The sequence below is a fragment of the Squalius cephalus genome, assembly GCF_949319135.1.
Source record: "Squalius cephalus genome assembly, chromosome: 19".
NCBI classification, from domain to species: domain Eukaryota; kingdom Metazoa; phylum Chordata; class Actinopteri; order Cypriniformes; family Leuciscidae; genus Squalius; species Squalius cephalus.
The window spans coordinates 28,298,493-28,318,142 of record NC_137140.1 but is presented as its reverse complement, the minus strand read 5'-3'; the positions used below and the strand labels follow the sequence as shown (position 1 = coordinate 28,318,142).

At 36.2% G+C, this 19,650-nt stretch overlaps 1 protein-coding gene across 23 annotated transcripts in view; it reads left to right on the top strand.

The window, feature by feature from the left end:
* Positions 1-3,159: 3,159 nt before the first annotated feature.
* The window catches only part of camk2g1 (calcium/calmodulin-dependent protein kinase (CaM kinase) II gamma 1), an 86,153-nt gene continuing 69,662 nt past the window's right edge, over positions 3,160-19,650 (top strand). For all 23 annotated transcript variants that reach the window (XM_079852344.1, XM_079852337.1, XM_079852330.1 and 20 more), the window contains exons 1-2: positions 3,160-3,346; positions 4,779-4,873. In XM_079852344.1, the coding sequence (XP_079708470.1) occupies positions 3,282-3,346; positions 4,779-4,873 (160 nt within the window). In that variant the 5' untranslated portion in view covers positions 3,160-3,281. The remainder of the gene's footprint in view (positions 3,347-4,778; positions 4,874-19,650) is intronic.

The following is a 19,650-nucleotide window of genomic DNA, read 5'->3' as shown; positions in this document are numbered from 1 at the left end:
AAACAATGAAAGTAAATATTTTTTTCAATTGAAAAATAAATATACCTAAACTTATTCAATTCCTGTTTAAAATGTATAATATAATAAATAAAATACAGCAAAACCCATGAATTAAGTTTTTCTTTTTAGCATTCATAGACTTAGATGTAATGACATTTGATGCCTGATTTTATAAATTGAGGCTATAAATATGTCATCACAAGTAAATCATTCAACCCATTCATTGGGTTGCACACTATTTATCCTTTGCAGTTTATGAATTCATGTATGGAGCGATTAGCATGTGCTTTTCCTCTGTGTGCCCATGTGTTTAGAGTAGACCTCTCTCCATTGCACGGACGAGAGCTAAACCCTGTGCTCCTAATTTCAGCCTGGTGAAAATAAGCTCATTGATCTCTATTGACTGATGACTAATTTATGTGCCTCCATCCAGAGTGTTATGTCTTGCAGCATGAGTTGCAATGTCCGAAGTTTACTTCATTTGGTTGCCATAGAGCCTTTGCAGAAAGTCAACGGTCTGCATGCAGTGGTTTCAGACCAACATCAGAACTGCGAGCACTGTTGTCGTAATGAATGCAGAGTTTGGGGATTTCCTTAATAAATCATCTTATACAATGGCATAATGTGGGTGCTTTGGAAGGAGGTCTTGATCTAATTTGCATGTGTTCATTCATTTGATCTGATGTTGAGTTCTGCCTCTGATATCATTGGCTGAGTGATGTATTTTACAAATGTGTTATGATATTGAATAATCAAATGATTTGCATGTTTTGCATGTTCAGGTCAAGCTTGTAATTTCATTGGTTGGATATTTTCTGCATGTGATATCTGTGCAGTTATGCATATATTCTGATAAGGCAAGCAGGTTTCAAGCACTTTAAGGTGGAAGAGATGGACCACTTACAGTTCAGTTCAGTTCAGTTTTGAAACCAAATACATTTTTGTGTCTGATTTGAAGTAAAATTTATGAAAGCATTGTTGTCAGAATGAATTGTTCATTTAAAATATATAGAAATTAAATCCTAACCACAGTTCTGGAATTCCTGTTCGCTTGAATGAACTGGAGGCATTTTCATGGACCAGAACAGATTTATGTTTATGAGGGTCTAATGGATGAAAGTGCTGAATATTTCAGATGAACAGTAAAACCAGGCATCAATTATGAATGGCTTGTATTTAGTGATTACACAGGCCAATAATTGTGAGCTAAGGAACAATAGATGCCCATAACAGCATTTCTGAACAGTTTTTGGAAAATAAGCTTCATTTAGTAGGCTGTAACTAAATAAACTACTATAATGCTAATCATGACATGGGCTCAATGATGTATAGTGACTTCATCCATTGTGGGAATCATTCATAAGAGCGGATTTTCGGCAGCCAGAACAAACTTTATAGATGTAGCCTATTGGTCCTCTCTCATTTGTTTTTATGATGAAACTCTTTGCTTGACGCTTTAAATGGAGTTCATCTTTGCAATCTGGCACGAGAGTGAGAGAGCAGCACTGTCCCTTGAGTGAAGGAATAGAAGCACTTACAAGGTGAGATAACCTAACAAGCAAAGTCTTTTTGAAAGTGCAATGGGATTTATAGGAGCTTTATGGCCAGGCGATGGAGTAAAGTACTCTGATATTTGAATGGCAGCAAAAGCAATGTAATCTGGAGATGAATAATTGTTTGTAAAATGAAATTTGTAAAATATAATTCAAGCTGCTTAATCAGTGTCATGTGGTCTGACATACTATCATTCATCTAAAACTATTTTGCACAAAATCTTTCTGATTATTCTATAATAACTAAACATGCTGTTTTTATGACTTCATATTCATTAAAGGAGAACTCCGGTCAATTTTAACATTGAGCTAATTTTTTTGTAAATTTGGAGTGCTGTCAGTACAGAGAACAACGACAAAAATCGGTGTTGCCTACACCGTGTTATCCAATTTTTAAAATTTGCACCCTGTTGACTTCAATGGGGCAGGTTTTAAACCTGCGTTTAGCCTGCTTTAACATCCTTGATTTGTCATTACAAGTGCACAGCCAATGTGAGTGAGTTTATTTAGAGTAAACACGGTGAATCTGACTGCAGATGTGAAAGAAATGAATAAAAGTGATGTTAATTCAGCCAGCGAAAATACCTGTATTTACATCCTGTTTTCGGCCGAAGTCCATAGTAATCGATTGTCGAGTTCACGCACATAGGTTTAGTACCTATGATCACGCGCGTGAATTCGACAATCGACTACTTTGGACTTCGACCGAAAACAGGATGTAAATACAGGTATTTTCGCTGGCTGAATTAACATCACTTTTATTCATTTCTTTCACATCTGCAGTCAGATTCACCGTGTTTACTCTAAATAAACTCACTCACATGGCTGTGCACTTGTAATGACACATCAAGGATGTTAAGAGGCTAAACGCAGGTTTAAAACCTGCCCCATTGAAGTCAACAGGGTGCAAATTTTAAAAAGAGGATAACACGATGTAGGCAACACCGATTTTTGTCGTTGTTCTCTGTACTGACAGCACTCCAAATTTACAAAAAAATGAGCTCAATGTTAAAATTGACCGGAGTTCTCCTTTAAGAGACAACTGAAAGTGGCAAAAGGACCACTTAGTGAAGGCAAAAGGTTTATTAAAATAAGGAAAATTTGTCACCAGCTACAAATTCTTACGCATAAGTTAATGTTGAATAAAAAAAAGTTAATGGACATGCCAGATACCCACTAACCTTTGTTTATTTTAATGTATGTTATCCAGAGGACACTCCTCGCTTTAAAAACAAATTAAAGCTGGAACTAGTAAAAAGTTTCCGGACTATTCATAAAAAATTAACACAAAGTACAAAACTTCAAAAAACGTCAGAGAGAGAGAGAGAGGGGTACATTTGAACGGATGAATAACTCTACTACACTCTATAATATTTTTTTTTATTATAGCCTACTGTGGCACCTTTTTATTGTACCATCTACGCAATTTATTCAATGAAATGTTTTCGTTGTATATTATGACAAAAAATGACTCTTTCTCGCCATATATACAAATGAAAAGGAACTGACTGTCTGTCACCCTACCAGTGACTTTGCTGATTGCATGGAAGTCTCGCGTTGTCTCGCGTTATGTTCTCTCCACCCCCACCACCATCAGCCCCTCCCCTCCACTCTTTCCGTCGTCTGTATCTCCCTTCTTTCTCTCTCTGGAACACATGAGATTCTCCTCCCGAAACCTGAACCGCAGCAGCAGAGGCATCGACCCCCCTCCCCACACGCACACACATCATGGCTACAATCGTAACCTCGACCAGGTTTACGGACGAGTATCAGCTTTACGAAGAGCTGGGAAAGTAAGTGCGCGCAACATTGTAGCAGTGTGACGTCATCGGCGCAAGTTACTCTTGTTTGTTTCGTTCCATTCTTTTATTTGGATGTTGACAGCAGGGGAAATGACTTGCTAAGAGACTCGTAAACCTCTCCGAAAGCCACGCACAGGGGGGCTTGATCGGATCAAGACAGCACTACGCTACGGCACTCGGTTCTGGACTTGATCCGATCAAGCCCCCCTGTGCGGATCTAAGCTTTAGGCGTTTTAAATGTCAGGTTTGAAGGGCTGTAGTGGTTTTGAGTAATGTATATGTAAGCGTAGAATGTTGAATATAGCATGCACTGTGTTTTGTGTTCACGCCTTGTTTTATTTTAAGGGCTTGCTGATGGGCAGGAAGGTTTCCTCGTCACTTTGGGTATTTGGCTGCCACTTTTCATGGCATTAACATTGTGGATTGTTTTATGCTTGTAACCAGAGGTTTAATCATTTTCTTCTGCAGCTGCTTAAAATGATCGCAGAGCAGTGCACTATGTAGTGCACTAAAGAATATGTAGCTGTATCCTTGATATTACAATAAAATATTGAATGTGTCGCACACACAGTTAATCACACTTAAATATCTTAGGAGAGGAGCGATAAAGAGGGATTATAAAATCAATAAATGAGCAGTGACGCCTTTCTGAGAATTCAATCTCACTTTTGGAAAGAGCATTACAGCCTTCTAACATGCAGATGCGAAGTGCTCTTCACGCCGCCCGTTTTTCTAGAGGCAAATGTCATAATTGTAGTACTAGATAGTGTTATGTTAAGTATTTTTTTTTTCCAGACATGAGCCAATTTGCTAATTCATACTTCTTTTTTTTCATACTTAAATGTTTTGACGTCTCGCTATGACCGAATGACTCGTGTCGAATCTTTTCAATGAATCGGTCGAACCGGTTCACAAAATTGGTCTGAATGATTCGTTCACTAATCAGACTGAATCGGTCCGAGCGGCACTCGAGTCGCTATAATGATTTTTAATATAATTTCATGTAAATGTAAATCATATTTAGATTACAATAAAAACCTTTATTTATAACAGGAATTGTTCACCCCAAAATTAAAATTCTGTCATCATTTACTCGCCCTCAAACTGTTTGGTTACAAACATCCTTCAAAATATCTTCCTTTGTGTTCAGCAGAACAAAGACATTTATACAGGTTTGGAACAACTTGAGAGCGAGTAAACTATCCCTTTAATAAGCAGCAATATGATTCACATAAAGCATAAAATATGCTACGCCGGGTCAGGATCTATGCTGAAAACGAAGTATCAGACTTCTCATCAATAAATTATAATGGAACTGCTGTTACGTCATCTGTGACTGACAGCTCTTCCTTGTTTGCAAGAGTCAGGTGCATCTTTTACTTTCAAGGGAAATCAAACTCTGCGTTCTTCTGTGTATTTGCAGGGGTGCCTTCTCCGTGGTGCGGAGATGTGTGAAAAAATCCACTGGCCAGGAATATGCTGCTAAAATAATTAACACAAAGAAACTGTCAGCAAGAGGTAAGCTTTCGATTCAGCACTCTTCCAGTGTGTACAGTACAATGGGATAAAGGTGCTTTGTGTTTTATTTCGCTCTGCGTTCACTGAAGGGAAGAGAAAAGACATCGTCCTCTGAAGTTGTTCAGATCAAAATGGGAGTTTTGTGCCTTTTTATTCCACGTCTGTTTATTTGAGGGCGTCTTTTTGGTTGCGTACTCGTAAAAGTTGACATACAGTAATTAACTTTATTGCAGATACACTCATTTAAGTCATCTGGGAAAACGGACCAGAAATATTGATGAATCATCCTGCATTCACAGGCGTATCCAAAAAAATTGTTGTCCAGTGAAATGCTTTCTAGAACGAGAACATCTTCTGACCAGCACTAGACAAATATAGTGATAAGGCTGATTAATCATCTTTTATTTGGCCATTTTTAGATTATTACATTGATTAGTTGGTTAACAGAAGTAGTTATTTCACCAATTGTCAGTTCCAAAATCTACTGACAACCTTGCCAGTGGACCGGATACAAGTGTTTTAGTGAATTTTGAGTAAAATAAAAAACTTTATATATATTTTATTTGTAGTGTATATATATATATATATATATATATATATATATATATATATATATATATATATATATATATATATATATATACATACGTACATACATGCATACATACGTACATACATACACATATATACACATATATATATATATATATATATATATATATATATATATATATATATATATATATATATATATATATATATATATGCATGTATATATATATATATATATATATATATATATATATATATATACATGCATGTATATACATGTGTATATATACAGCTTTATTTAACTTGTTTTTTTCGTCGAGTCACCAAGGGCAACATTTTTAATTTTCAATTTAGTATTAAGTTTAGGTTTTTCATGTAATATTTATATTTTAATGTATTTCAGCTTTATTTCAAATGGCAAAAATTGTTTTAATTAACACTGTTGAAAAAACAAGCAGTAAATCAGAATTCAAGACTGTGACGTGAACTAAAGGCTGTTGGCTATTCAAAAAAAGGACAAGCCCATTGGTATGCATGTCCTATCCTAACTTCCTGTTTCAATAGGAAATAGTCAAAATAGAAAAGAAAACTGAACCCAGTAGCTGTGTGTTGAACCCTGGCCTGCTGGAATGGTCGCAGTCCTTCAGATAGAGCCCAGTGTGTTCATGTTTTTGTCGAGGAAAAGCATGCAGAAGAGTTTGCCTCTGTCCAGCCCTGTTGTTCTCAGAACTTGAAGAGACGCATGAGAATACGTGCTGTGCCCTGCAGCACAAACCTGGCAAATGGTCCCACCTGCAGTTTTGCAATAACTTTGTGAACCTTTTTGTGCAAGCATGTGTTTATCAGTACCATGTGGTGTCACAGAACTTACATGCTTTGTTGTGCAGCTCCTGAAGACGAAAGCTGCTTTTGATTAGAGAGGGGGAAAAAAAAGAGAGATGGCGCTTAAAAGGGGAAAAAAAGATTTTTTTTTTTTTTGTAATTTCAGTTGAAGAATGGATTTTTCCAGGAACAGAAAGATATAAGGTGTGTTTCAAGGCCCACGGTGGTTACTATAGGATATATTCATCGGCATGTGTTCGTTTCTCTCATTTGAATGTTCAGTTGCTGCCCTGATAAACGGGAAAACGTGTGGTATTATGGGAATGTCAGAAAGGCCTATAAGCTGAGTCATACACAAGAAAGATTCTGAGTCAGTTCAGCTGATAGTAAACTTTTTTTTTTTTTTTATCGCCGAGTAAAATAATGACTGTGTTAGAGCCCAGGGTGAAGCTGTTCTGAGCCATTGATGATCAATCAACATGTTCAGTGATTTGAATTTTGTAATGAAATAAGTATCTTTCTGCTTTAGCCGGTTGAGTTTTGGTCTGCTGCATTAAATCTAATTGTACCTGCCTCAGCAAGTTGGAGAAGCTTGTTTGTCATAACGGCGGAAGGTTAGTAAGTGAAGTGTCTTGTGCAGTACGTCAGTACGCCTTCCTCGATTTGCTGATTTGCAGTTTTCCGTGGAGCTAATGTGAATTTAAGTGGAGAGCATGGACAGTGAGGGTCTTGTTTATGGCACAGCCATTTTCTTTGTTAAGTGCTTGTCTCCAGCAGCCCGGCCAATTAAGACTGGACCGTGCTTCAGCCGTCCAGGTAGCAGAGGAAGAGGGGCGTGACGGAATCCCTTTAACGGCTAATATGGAGATTCTGGAGGATGCCCAGGGAAAGGTGTGGTTCTTGTCATCGTGGTGCAACTCTATATTCAATTCATCCATGTCTCATTTGAGATGGATGATCGGTTTAATGTTCCCTCAACTTTCGCTGATGTGTGTGCATTTAGTTCTAGTTCAATTTGAATAGATTAGTTCGCAAGGGATGAGAGTCTAATGATTCAATTGAATGCATTTATTCAGATTACACTTAATGAAGTTTGTTCCTTAGCGATTCCATTAATGATTCCTTTTACTTTTGAGGAAGTGCCGGCTAAGTAATTGATCCTTTAAAGCATTTCCTACATTTGTTGTTATATATTTATAGACAAAAATTCCAAGTATACATTACTGGTTTTGTGCTCACTGTACTGTGAATGATTTCTAAAGGATTGTGACTGACTGGAGACTGTAATAAATGGCTGCTGAAAATTCTGCTTTGCCACCACAGGAATACATTACATTTTAAAATGTATTCAAATGGTTAATCAGTTATTTAAAATTGTAATAATATTTTACAATATTAGTATTTTTATTGTATTTTGGATCAAATAAATGCAGCCTTAGTGAGCATAAGATACTTTTTTCACAAGCATTTAAACGATATCATCCCGATTTTCACACAATCTGCTTGTCGTGGTGATTCGTAAACGACAGTGGCCGTCAGGACACAAGAATCAATCGTTTTTATCAATTGTTTTATCCAGCGTTTCATAGTGGACGACAACAGACACAGTGTTTGTGACGCTTCACAATGTCACGACAGAAAGACAAGCATGCTTAATGTTTTTCCCGGCCCTCCACGACGGGTTCCGTCACATCTGTGATATTGACCAATAGGAGCACAGAAGCTCTTCCGCGTACAGCTTTCAAACATGGCGACACGAAAGAGAGACGATGGTATTGGTGCTAACAGATCACTCTAAATTGTTTTGAAACGATATGTATTGTGTACTGTTTTAGCCTAAGAGTTTATCTGTAATTGACTTGTTCTTTGAAAAAAAAGAACCAAGAGTCAATGTAGAATCGGACAACTCTGCTTGTATGTTTGTTGTTGCATTCAACGGTTTGGACGAAACGATAGAGAGATTGCAAAGCAGTGTTATTTATTTACTGGCACCCAGTCTGTCCCTCTAATTCGAACTGTTAGCTCACAACTACAGCATTATGCATCATTTAGTTTACTGTGACACTGAAGGAAATAAGAGAATGCCGACTTTTAAAAAAACGCCAACAGAACTAAACATCATGAAAATCATTTAACTCTAGTCTTTTTCCAAAAATGAACCTGCTTATTTTTGTACTCTCCTAAAAGATATATTAAAGTTGTGTTGCTGTAATGCTTCACTCATTGGCTGTTTTGACCAAGAGCTTGTTGCAGTAGCTAGGCAACCGCTTTGCTTGGGGTGTATTTGATTGGTTGCCTCAAACGAGGAGCCTCAAGACTTGTGTTGATGGTCTGAGTTGAGGATGAGAACGAATGAGAAGGGACAAAAATCTCTCATAATCCCTTACTGCCTGGTGCCCTGACGCGCACCACACGTCTGCAGAGAAGCAACACGTCAGCCTGACAGGGGCTTAGAGTAGACGAGTCTCACTCCGCACACCTACTGCCCAGATACGTGAAACAACCTGACAGCTTTTCAAAAACTGGGGTTATTTCGGTTCATTCGTTTATAGTGACCTTGACACACAGAGACCCTGTGCCATATGCAGGAATCCATCTCTTATTTGCCTAAATAAATATTTGTGTGATTAGCGCTCTGGCCAGGTCATACGACGACCTTATTAGCGGGTGGGGGAGGGTTTTGCGAGCCAAGGAAATGTATGCTGTAATGACAGCAGCTGTGTGCGTAATGCTTGCAGCTTAGCTTATTCGGAAACACGAAGGTTGAATTGCTATAGAAATGGCAACAGAGGTCTGGTAGACACGTGTACCCCCCTCACTCCGTTCATTTGAGAATTGGTACAAAATGTAGGATTTTTTTTTTCTGCTTGGCTGTTATCTGGTTTTGTAATGTATTATATAATAATTAATAATTACTATTATTATTATTATTATAGATGAAACAAAAATAAGTGTCACTTGGAAAAAAAAGACAATGAAAATGTTATATATTAAGATAAAAAAAAAATACAAAAGTTCAAAAGATTTGGGGGTCAGTAAGATATAGTTTTTTTAATGTTTTTGAAAAGTCTCTTTTGTTCACCAAGGCTGTATTTATTTGATACATTTTTTTTTTTGTGAAATATTAATAGATTGTAATTTTAAAAAAAATTATAATAATAATGCTGAATTTTCAGCATCATTACTCCAGTCTTCAGTGTCGCACGATCCTTCAGAAATCATTCTAGTATGCTGATTTGCGGCTCAAGAAACATTTCATATTATCATCAATGTTGAAAGTGGTTGTGCTGCTTAATAGTTTCGTGGAAACCATGATAAAAGTTTAAAAGAACAGCCATTTATTTAAAACCAAAATCTCTTTTAACACTATAAATGTCATTACTATTGTGTTATCAGTTCAATGCCTCTTTGCTGAGTATTCATTTCTATAAAAATTAGTTTACATTATTTATATGAATACGGTTTGGCATATATCTGTCCTCTTCTCTCTTACCTTGCAAGGGGGATTGCTTTTGTATTGAGGTTAATCCACTTATTTAATTGTATTTCATGGGCTCAGACCAGAGGCGGGTTGCCATAACCATCTCTTACATTGTGCTTGTTTTTTTTTTGTCCACCATGTGGTCATAATTTCTGTCTTTGCAGACATATGTTGTTTAAACTTAACCTTAAACGGTTACGAAAGCGGCACAGGAGATTCAATCAGCTCCTCGGATCCAGTGGATTCAGTTTAAGCTGCTATTGAGAGGACTTAACCTCCCTAAGGCCGACTTGAGCCCAATGACTAGTTGCTTGTTTTGCTTGACGAAAACCGACATGGAGTCTGAATTACCTCCGAATTTTGTTGTGATACCCAGGATCAAAATGTCACAGTTCAGCTGTCCAAAGGGCTGAATGATTCCTGTCCTAGTGTTTGCACACACAAACACACACCCACTATGCATATATGTTGTGTGTACACATGCATTATTCCTTTGAAATGGCTTAAAAGGGTGTGACCCCTGCAGTAAAATGATCAAATAGTCCTGTCCGAAGACTTGTCCTCTACTATGTGAATTGGTTTGCCTGCCCTCCAACATCATACTCTCCCTCTGACTGATCTGACTAGAAGCGTTATAACGCATTTTCATGTCGTGGGTCATTAAGATCACTGTCACTTATCCTGCATGCATCTTCTCGACTGCTCTCTCCCTAGCGCTTCATCATTGGCGTAGTCATTTCCAGCTGCCCTGTTCACATTTTTGCCATGCCGCTAGTTCCCCTAGATGAGAATGTTGGGTAAAACACAAATGAAGCTTGAAGTAGCACATGTACATTGCAGATAAAGCTTCTTTGTCTTCAGTACTTTGGTTCAGCGAATCTAATCTCAAGATTGTTTAAAATCTACTGACGGCGTTCTAAATGGATAAGAAACCATTTTTAAATGTGAAATAAATGTTTATTTCAGCAATTTTGTGCATTCACTATCATTGTAGTGTGTATAGGATTGGGATCCAAGAACCATTTCTTATTCATAACACGTCAATTAAAAAAAAAAATAATACTGGAACCGAATGATTTTTATGAGCCAGCCTTTTCTGTGAATTTGAAACATACAGTACAACCTGTGTATTCGGATTCCAGAATGAAACATTCGGTTCTTTTTAGTGAATCAAACATACATCTTACAGCTAATTGTGAGACTCAGTGTAGTTACATGCATTGATTATATGACATGTAGTTCAAGAAATACGTTTTTTTCGAATAAATTCAAAATATTTTTGAATGAAATACACTACCATTCAAAGGTTTGGGGTCAGTATGATTTTTTTTAGATGTTTTATTAAGCAAGGACGCATTAAATTGATAGTGTTTACATTACTCACTTCTGATTGCTACATTTCATATATTTTTTGTATAGTTTTTCTAATAAACGTTTGCATTGAGTTCAGCTTCCTTGTGCGTCCCATTTTTGTTGCATCCCTTTTGAGCCATGGGTCATAACAAATGGGGGCTTGTCCGCTTGAAATATTTTACACATTTGTTTTTTGTCCCGTTTTGTTTTTGCATTTTGTCGTGATTTCAATATTTAATTAGATTTGAATAGAATATTTGATTGTGGCAGTTCCCATGGAAATCCCAGTAGATTTTTGTTGTTGTTGTAGTGAAAACGGTAGTAGTATTTACAAAATTATTTGTTTTAGTATTGTTGTTCAATCCCGAAGTGCACTTCAGCCATCCGCGTCCGCTTGCAGCCCAATGTTTGCGTAATAACTTAATTTGTGTTCCGAAGATGAACGGAGGTCTTACAGGTTTGGGTGAGTAATTAATTACAGAAATATCATTTTTGGGTGATTAACCTTTTAATTTCTCCAGATATTTTATCCTTAAGAGTACTAAAAGAATTGGAACCAGAACCAGAAAATAAATTCTTTACGATTTCCATCCCTAAACGTGTATACCAACATTATATCAGCCATTTGGCTCTAGATATCGGCATCAGCCATTGAAAAAACCAAACTGGTCTTCCATTAGTGCACACACACACAGAGCGTATTCAACAATTGGTTGTTATCAGGCAGTGTATTACATGAGAGGAATGAATCGGAACACAGAGTGCGTGTTTGAATTCAATTTTCCTAGTGTGTCGAGCATGTATATATAGCCCAAATCTTAATCCCCTTTCCTCCGGGATCATTGGCCTCTTTGTTCTGCCTCATTTTAAACCCCATTGTGTGACAGAAGCATGGAGGTAATATAAGGACTGATAGGAAGATGTCCTCACTACAGGGAACGGAGTGGCATTGTTCAACTCTTCTCTTCCATCCATCTCTCTCTGTGATGGGAGCTGCGATGTTCCAGCCACACTCATTTTGCAGTCTTTGTTCTGAGCTGCTGCGTACTGTGCCTTTAGTAGAACTTCCATCGATTGCTCTCCCTCCCGTTCCTTCCTGCTCTCTTTCCCATTTTGTTTCGCTCCGCATCCCTTCTGTTCCTCTCTTCTTCGGCTGTGATAGCCTTATTAAAATCAGGTTATTGCGCAATCACTTTGCTGTTTTCCCGACAATAAGGTTTGCTCAATTTTCACACACTATATTTAGAAAAAGAGGGGCAGTAGAATGAATTTAAGTCTTTAGGAGGTAGAATTAGAAACATCTGATTACTCTCCTTTTAAGGGCTTGGGTTTTGGAATAGTTCTTTCTGGTACATATATTGTCAGAAATTAACTTCTATTAAGAGGCAAATTTTACTTCCTGGAATTGATTTCTAAGGTCTTTAATTAAGGTATGTTTTATTTAAAAACCTTATTAAAATGCACAATTTATTTAAGTGGTTCTCAACCTTTTTTTCAAAAAAATATTCCTATCTGACAAATGTACCCACTTACGTTGTAATGAAATAATAAAAAAAAAACTCAAATCTAATGTCAGTTTAATGTTGTTAATCTTTATTTTCTTATTTTATTTTTTAGTAATTTAATGTATATTGATAATATAACTAAATATAAACTGAATAATTTTAATTAAATTCTCAATCTGATTGATTGTTGGTTTGTTATAGTTGAATGCTTTTATTTATAGATACATTGAATAGTTGCTAATGCACAAGATATTCTAACTAAACACGAGTTTTGATATCCTGTGCATCATCTCATTCTCATCTAATATATTGTATTATATTTCAATTAAACTATGTAACTGCAATATAAACGGATTTCTAGACTTTGGTTTAGTTAACTATATATTAACCATGTAAAAATGAAAGTATGTAATTGCGTTCTTTAAAAAAGTTCTTTCAAAACATTGCTGTGTTTGCTTGAGAATCCCACCCGTCTGACTCAATATTTGCTCAACCAATGGTGTGAGATTGGGGCGGATACATCTGTCTCACCGACCAATGGCATGACGTTTTTTGGCCTTCGCCTTATAAATATCTGAGACATTTTTGTCATTTTTGGTAGCGTTTTTGCCATGGGCACTGGTTAATTTCTGACCCTCGTCTAGCACCTACTGCATAAATCCTTCTAGGGAGAGAGACAGGAAAGAGGGAATGAGATGGAAAGAGCAAGAGAGTGATTGCAGGCAGAAACCTTTGCCAAGTTTTTCTAAAAGTGAATAGAACCTGCGAGAGTGAGTCAGGAAACTTAAAGTGAGTCAATTTATCTTTTGAAATGTTGACTACCATGCAAATGGCTCTTTCTAATCAGGTGAGGACGTGGGCTGTAATAAAATGTTAATGGACGGTGTCGCTGCCAAGCTGATTGCGTACGATTGTCTCTAAGTGTGATATGATTCCGCTTTAATGAGAAGTGTTCATTCCACAACGGATGACATGCTCTGACCCACAACCATGAGGAACCAAAACCGAGAAGGTTACTTCCTGTCCAGATAGTGATCGGAATAATTCAATTACCCAAAGATGATCACGTACACACTATATGTTCTCTTCCCTTTCTTACAGTTTTGGAAATGTGAGAAAGCATTTATTCAGAGGTGAGTCTGGGAAAAGAGTGGGTGGTTTGAGAAAATATTACATCACTGTATGAGTAATTTTAAATTACGATGATGGTATTTATTACAATATACTTGTTTTTCCTGAAAGTTTAACCTCCAGATATTTCATATCTGACAAATCTGTCATATCGACATCAGCCATTGAAAAACCCAAAATAATGAAGTTTATATGAAAAAAATTTTTTTTTTTGTTTTGTTTTTGGAACTTTTGTTACCAAAATGTAAGATTATTCATAACTATTGAATGATATGTCTGTAGTACTTGAGACATGTTGTAAAATAGCCGCTGCATGTGCAGTTAACTCATATCAGTTGAATTCCATTTTGATGCAGCCATAAAATCTCGCCAGTTTATAAGATGTATTGTTTTGTAATTTGCTGACAGTTGCGTTCAGGACCTTGGCTGCGTTTCATGTTATCCAGATAAAACTGTAGCTAGTGAGTTGGCGCTCTGGGTGGCATTGAGTCATTGATCTTTTCTTCCAGCGAGGTTGAGTTAAGCCAGGGTCCTCGGAGATCCGCACAGGTCCTGGCACGCCGCATCGGAGAGCTCTGGATACCCACTAACTCAGACGCAATGGAAATGCTAAATTAGTCAGCTTGCTAGTTCAGCAGAGAGCGAGGGACCCAGTAGAGAATGACTTGTGACACACTTGAAGCAAACTTGGAACAGAAATGGCAGCGATGCTGAGGGAATATTTGAATCAGTCTCGTAATGTTGAATCTGGAGTGTGATCCATTGCCTTTTGGGATTGTGAAGTTGTTGCACTGGCCGATACTAATGTTAGCTTTATTTCTCTCTCTCTCTTTCTCTCCCTCTCTCTCTCAAGTGTTTGTCATGTAATCCTCACATACTCCTCTGACACTCCAACCTCCTGTGGATAAATATTTGCCTACTTTTGTATTTACTTATAATGGGCCCTTACTTTTTACTGTGTGTGTACTGAAGTGTATGTCATGTGAGCTAACTTACTGCTCATCTGGCACTGGTGCCTCTGTCGCTGCTTGTATCTCTGTCATGCCTTTCCCTCTCTTTCTCTGTCTCTCTTTGTCTTGCACACTTATTAAACTGTAGGTCTGGGCAGTATAAAACATGTAATGGTAGAACTGTAATTTTGTTTTGCATCCTTTAAGTTCCTAAAATATATAAATAATAGGGCTGTCAAACGATTAATCGCGATTAATCGCATCCAAAATAAAAGTTTGTGTTTACATAATTTATGTCTGTGTACGGAGTATAATTATTTTCTATATATAAATACACACACATGCATATATATATTTAAGAAAATGTGTTATTTCTATATAAAATATTTATATATAATATAAATTATATATAATATAAATATATATACACAGTATATACATGCAAATATTTCTTAAATATATACATGCATGTGTGTGTATTTATATATAGAAAATAATTATACACCGTACACACACATGTATTATGTAAAAACAAACTTTTATTTTGGATGCGATTAATCGCGATTAATCGTTTGACAGCCCTAAATAATAATAATAATAATAATGTATAATATACACTGCTGTTCAAAATTGAGGTTGAATTGTTTCTAAATTGTTTTTGAACATTGTACTCACCAAGGTTAGCCTACGTTTATTTGCTCAACTTTTTTTTAAATATCTGTTTACAATATAGTTTAAAGGTAAAGCTGAATTTTCAGCATCATTGCTCCAGTCTCCTCCAGTTTCACAAGATCCTTCAGAAATCATTCTAATATGCTTATTTGCTCAAGAAACATTTCTTATTATTAGAAATAAATGTCTGATACTTTTTCAATGATATAAAATTACTCGTACTGTGATATATCATTTTAGTCACACTGCCCACACCTTGTTATAAATGCGTTTACAGTTTGTTACCATTACATCTGTTTCAGCAAATCTATTTAAAACACTCTATTTATGTTTTTTTTACACATACATATATTTGTTTTTACACATGCATATGTTTCCTACGTATTTTCTTTCCTCTCATCATTTCTCTTTTTTTATGTGCTTGTTATGTTGTTGATTTAATCACACACACACACACACACACACACACACACACACACACACACACACACACACACACACACACACACACACACACACACACACACACACACACACTGTTCTGAAGCATGCAATGTCATGAGGTGCTCCTCTTTCTCTGGATGAACTGCTGACCTAAAACACACACACATTTCCCTCACTCACTCTCTTTTTTTTTTTTTCTATCCTGTGAAGTTGTCCTCTATCTGTCCCTTAATCACTCTATCGGAGTCCTTCACAGTTCACACAGCACAAAGCTCGAGATCTGTCCTGCCTCTAGAGACAGAGAACTGCCTGAGCTCCCAGAACACAGAGACCCATTTCTAGCCAGGACTGTGTGCCATTCAGTATTGAAATAAGTTTATTTTTAAATCTAGTTCAGCAGTTCCTCAATATCAGTGAAGTTTGAATCGAACAGTTTGCAGAATTGAATCTAGTAGAATTAAAATAACTGAAATACAAAGAAATTCATATAACTGCAGTAAGTGTCATTTAACTAGAAAAGGATAGTTGACAAGATAAACCTGCCTGAGAGTTTAAAATCTTGTCTGACAGTCTAAAATGAAGTTTAAGCTAAGGTGTTATCGGCTCTACAGACAGATATTATATATAATATATTATTATTATTTTGTCTTTATATACTCTATAGTTCAGTAATAGTTTGGGGTTAGTAAAATGTTTTCAGTGTCACATGATCCTTCAGAAATCATTCTAATATGCTGATCTGCTGTTCAAGAAACATTTCTTATCAATGTTGAAAACAGTTGTGCTGCTTATGAATTTAATGCATCTTTGTTGAATAAAATAATTAATAAGAAAAACCTTACGGACCCCAATCTTTTGAAATGTACTGTAATTAATTGTTTGCACACTCACACTCACACTGCTGTAGTGTGATAGTCTTTCTGTACTTTTTTCTGCTATGAAAGGAGGAAGGGCTGTCCGCAAGTTATTGAATGTGCTGCTGTTTCTCACACTTTTACCACTGAAAGTAGAGTACGTTGTCTCTCGGATAGATCCAGTGAGGCCTAACTGCGTAAAAGGATATCAACACTTATCAACACACAGCTAGTTGTGTGTGTTAACACTTTAACTGCTATATTTGACTGTTGCTAGTTTTTATTTTATAAAGACACCATGACACTACATTCGTAAGCGTGTTAAACTTCTGCAGTGAGACAATTTAGTGAGAAATAAATGTAGGACGATTGGATGTTTATTGGGAATACTGCTGTGAGGATGTAGTATTTTATTTATTTATTTATTTATTTATTTATTCCCAGCCTATGTGAGTTTGGTTGCATCCGCAGGAAAGGCCATTTTAGAACACAATTGTTTACCTGTACAAATACAATAATGTGCAAGGAATAAAATGTGTACCTTGAATGCAGTACAAGTCATTTTTATAAAAGCTTCTGCCAAATGCATTAGTGTGAATGTAATGTAAATGAATCATGCACTATAAGGCCAGGAAAATGTATTAAAATAAATAAATGAATAGATATGTTAGACAGGTAGTCCATCAATAACATATTGAAAGGGTTAGTTAAAACTAGTGGTTGTAGAAGCAAGGCAGTGCAAGTCCTTGTTTAGCCCACACTGTCTCTGAGGGTTTCAGAGGAGAAGACCTGCCGTTGGCTGTTTTAATGAGATGTATCTTTGGTGGACATCTCTGCTTCTGCTTTCTGAGGAATGAGAGAGGAGAGGAGCAGAGTGAATTCTTTCTTGTTGAGTATCATTTGTGGTATTCATCTCAATCATTCATATGAATTCCTTTTACAACATTATCTTGCTAATCTGTACCTGAATCAGGAGCTGAAGTATCTATGAAAGTGTATGTTTGCTTGATTTAAATGGGGTTGTTGCACTTATGCTGTTGTGTTTGTGTGTTCTCCTGTTTTTCTGAGCAGCATGGCCCTGCAAGATTGTGGATTATTTTTTTTATTTTTATTTTTTATTTTTTTATTTTTATTTTTTTTATTTTTTTTTTATTTATTTTTTTATTTATTTATTTATTTATTTATTTATTTTTTTTATTTTTTTATACAGTGGTAACCAAAAGTAATATCCAATCTAGGAAAATCAACATCTTCATTGTTTATTCAAATTAATAAAAATGTATTAAAGATTTTGTAAACATGTTGCGTATTTATGCTTGGAGTCAATTGTTTTATTTGTGATAACGCATTGAAGTGCGGACATAATTTTGGCCAGGTTGTCATACAAACAATCAGTTAATGTTGTTGTCAATGCATGCTTTTTCCTGTGAGCTTTTTGTTATTCTATGTATATTTTTGCATACTAAAATAAATTAAAATTTACCCCAATCATGGTATTTTTCACCAAATCATGTAGTCAGATAAATACCTTAACCAAGTTCACTGTTTTATTCTTCCCTCATATTTATAAAATATAAAATATTTTCCTCATATTTCGATGGTTTAATCAAAATGATAGGTTCATTAAAAATAAAAATAAATCAACCACTTTTGGCCACTACGGATAGATATATATACTTTTTACTAATTTGTTTCTCTTCCGTTTGCAATCGACACAAAGTTTGCGCATTTATATATTCTCAGCATGTTCTTATTTTGGTTGAAAATGAATAACTAAGTATGTATTGATCTAATGCTATGATCTGTGCTGGTCTTTTTTTTTTCTTAAGTTTTCATATAAAAATAAATACTAAATTAATAATTTTTTGTAATGAGAATATCACTCATGAGGTGAAATAACGCAATACTTTGAAAAAAATACCGTTCCCTGCTTTGTCTCAAACACAGTGTTATCAGGACTGGGATTATTATTATTATCTGTGCTGAATTATTAAAAAATTGAAATAGGCAAGAATCATGCGTAAAACAAAGGACTTCATCTTTAACAACAAGATTAAGTGCGCTCTCATGGTGCACTTTCACGTTTTTGCTTTCACACCTGATAAGACTCTGTACATGTTTGCGTTCTGACTGGCCTATTAGCAGTGATCTTATCTTGTATGTAGTTATTTGTCAGAAGAAAGCGTGTGTGTGAAGTATGGCAGGCGAGCTCTCTGCAGGGGATAGTGTTCATGGACTCTTTGAAATTTGTTTTGAAATGAGCATTCTGCCTTGAGATACGAAAAACAGTGAGACGTGGTGCATATCTCTTTCAGGAAAGGAAAATTGACAGCATGCATATATACAGTGCAAAATGTGCTTTTTTTTAAAGCTCTGCCAGTTTACATAATTCACAAAAGGCAAAATAGTTGACGGTGTATTAAATGAAAAGTCCTCTTCTTCGTTTCCTAAATTGGCCTAAAAGCTTCATGTCAAATGTGAATCTTTCTGTAGTGAACAATGAGTATTTTGCTCTGGTGTTTACATTATATAATCCCTCTGATTTAATGAACACTCCTTACTGCATCACATGCGCGTTGCTGTTCTTTGGCGTGGGGCGTTCTCCGTGCTTTTGTTGTGCTGCCTCATTAAACACGGAGTGAGATTTTCTTCTTCGTTCTTCTGCACAGTCATGATTCCTCAAATATGGCTCTGCTGGTTACTGTGAACAGCTGTTCCTGATGGAACATCTAATTTGCTGAAGATCAGAAAGCCTATATACTACGGTCCAATGGACTTGTGTTGTTGCCCTGTCTGGATTTATTAACCCCCCCCCAACATAGGAAAGCCTGCTGCATGTATGAATGACACTGTAGGAGGGAAAAACGGTGGACTAAACAGTTTATGTGTGCTTGGCTGTGTTTGTGCTTTAGGTCACTCCCAGAGAGCCTCATCTCTCCAAATATATCTGTACTCATGTCTGAGGGGACGCACACCTTCTCCCTGGGCTATTCTTAGGTCCTCTCTCTCTTTC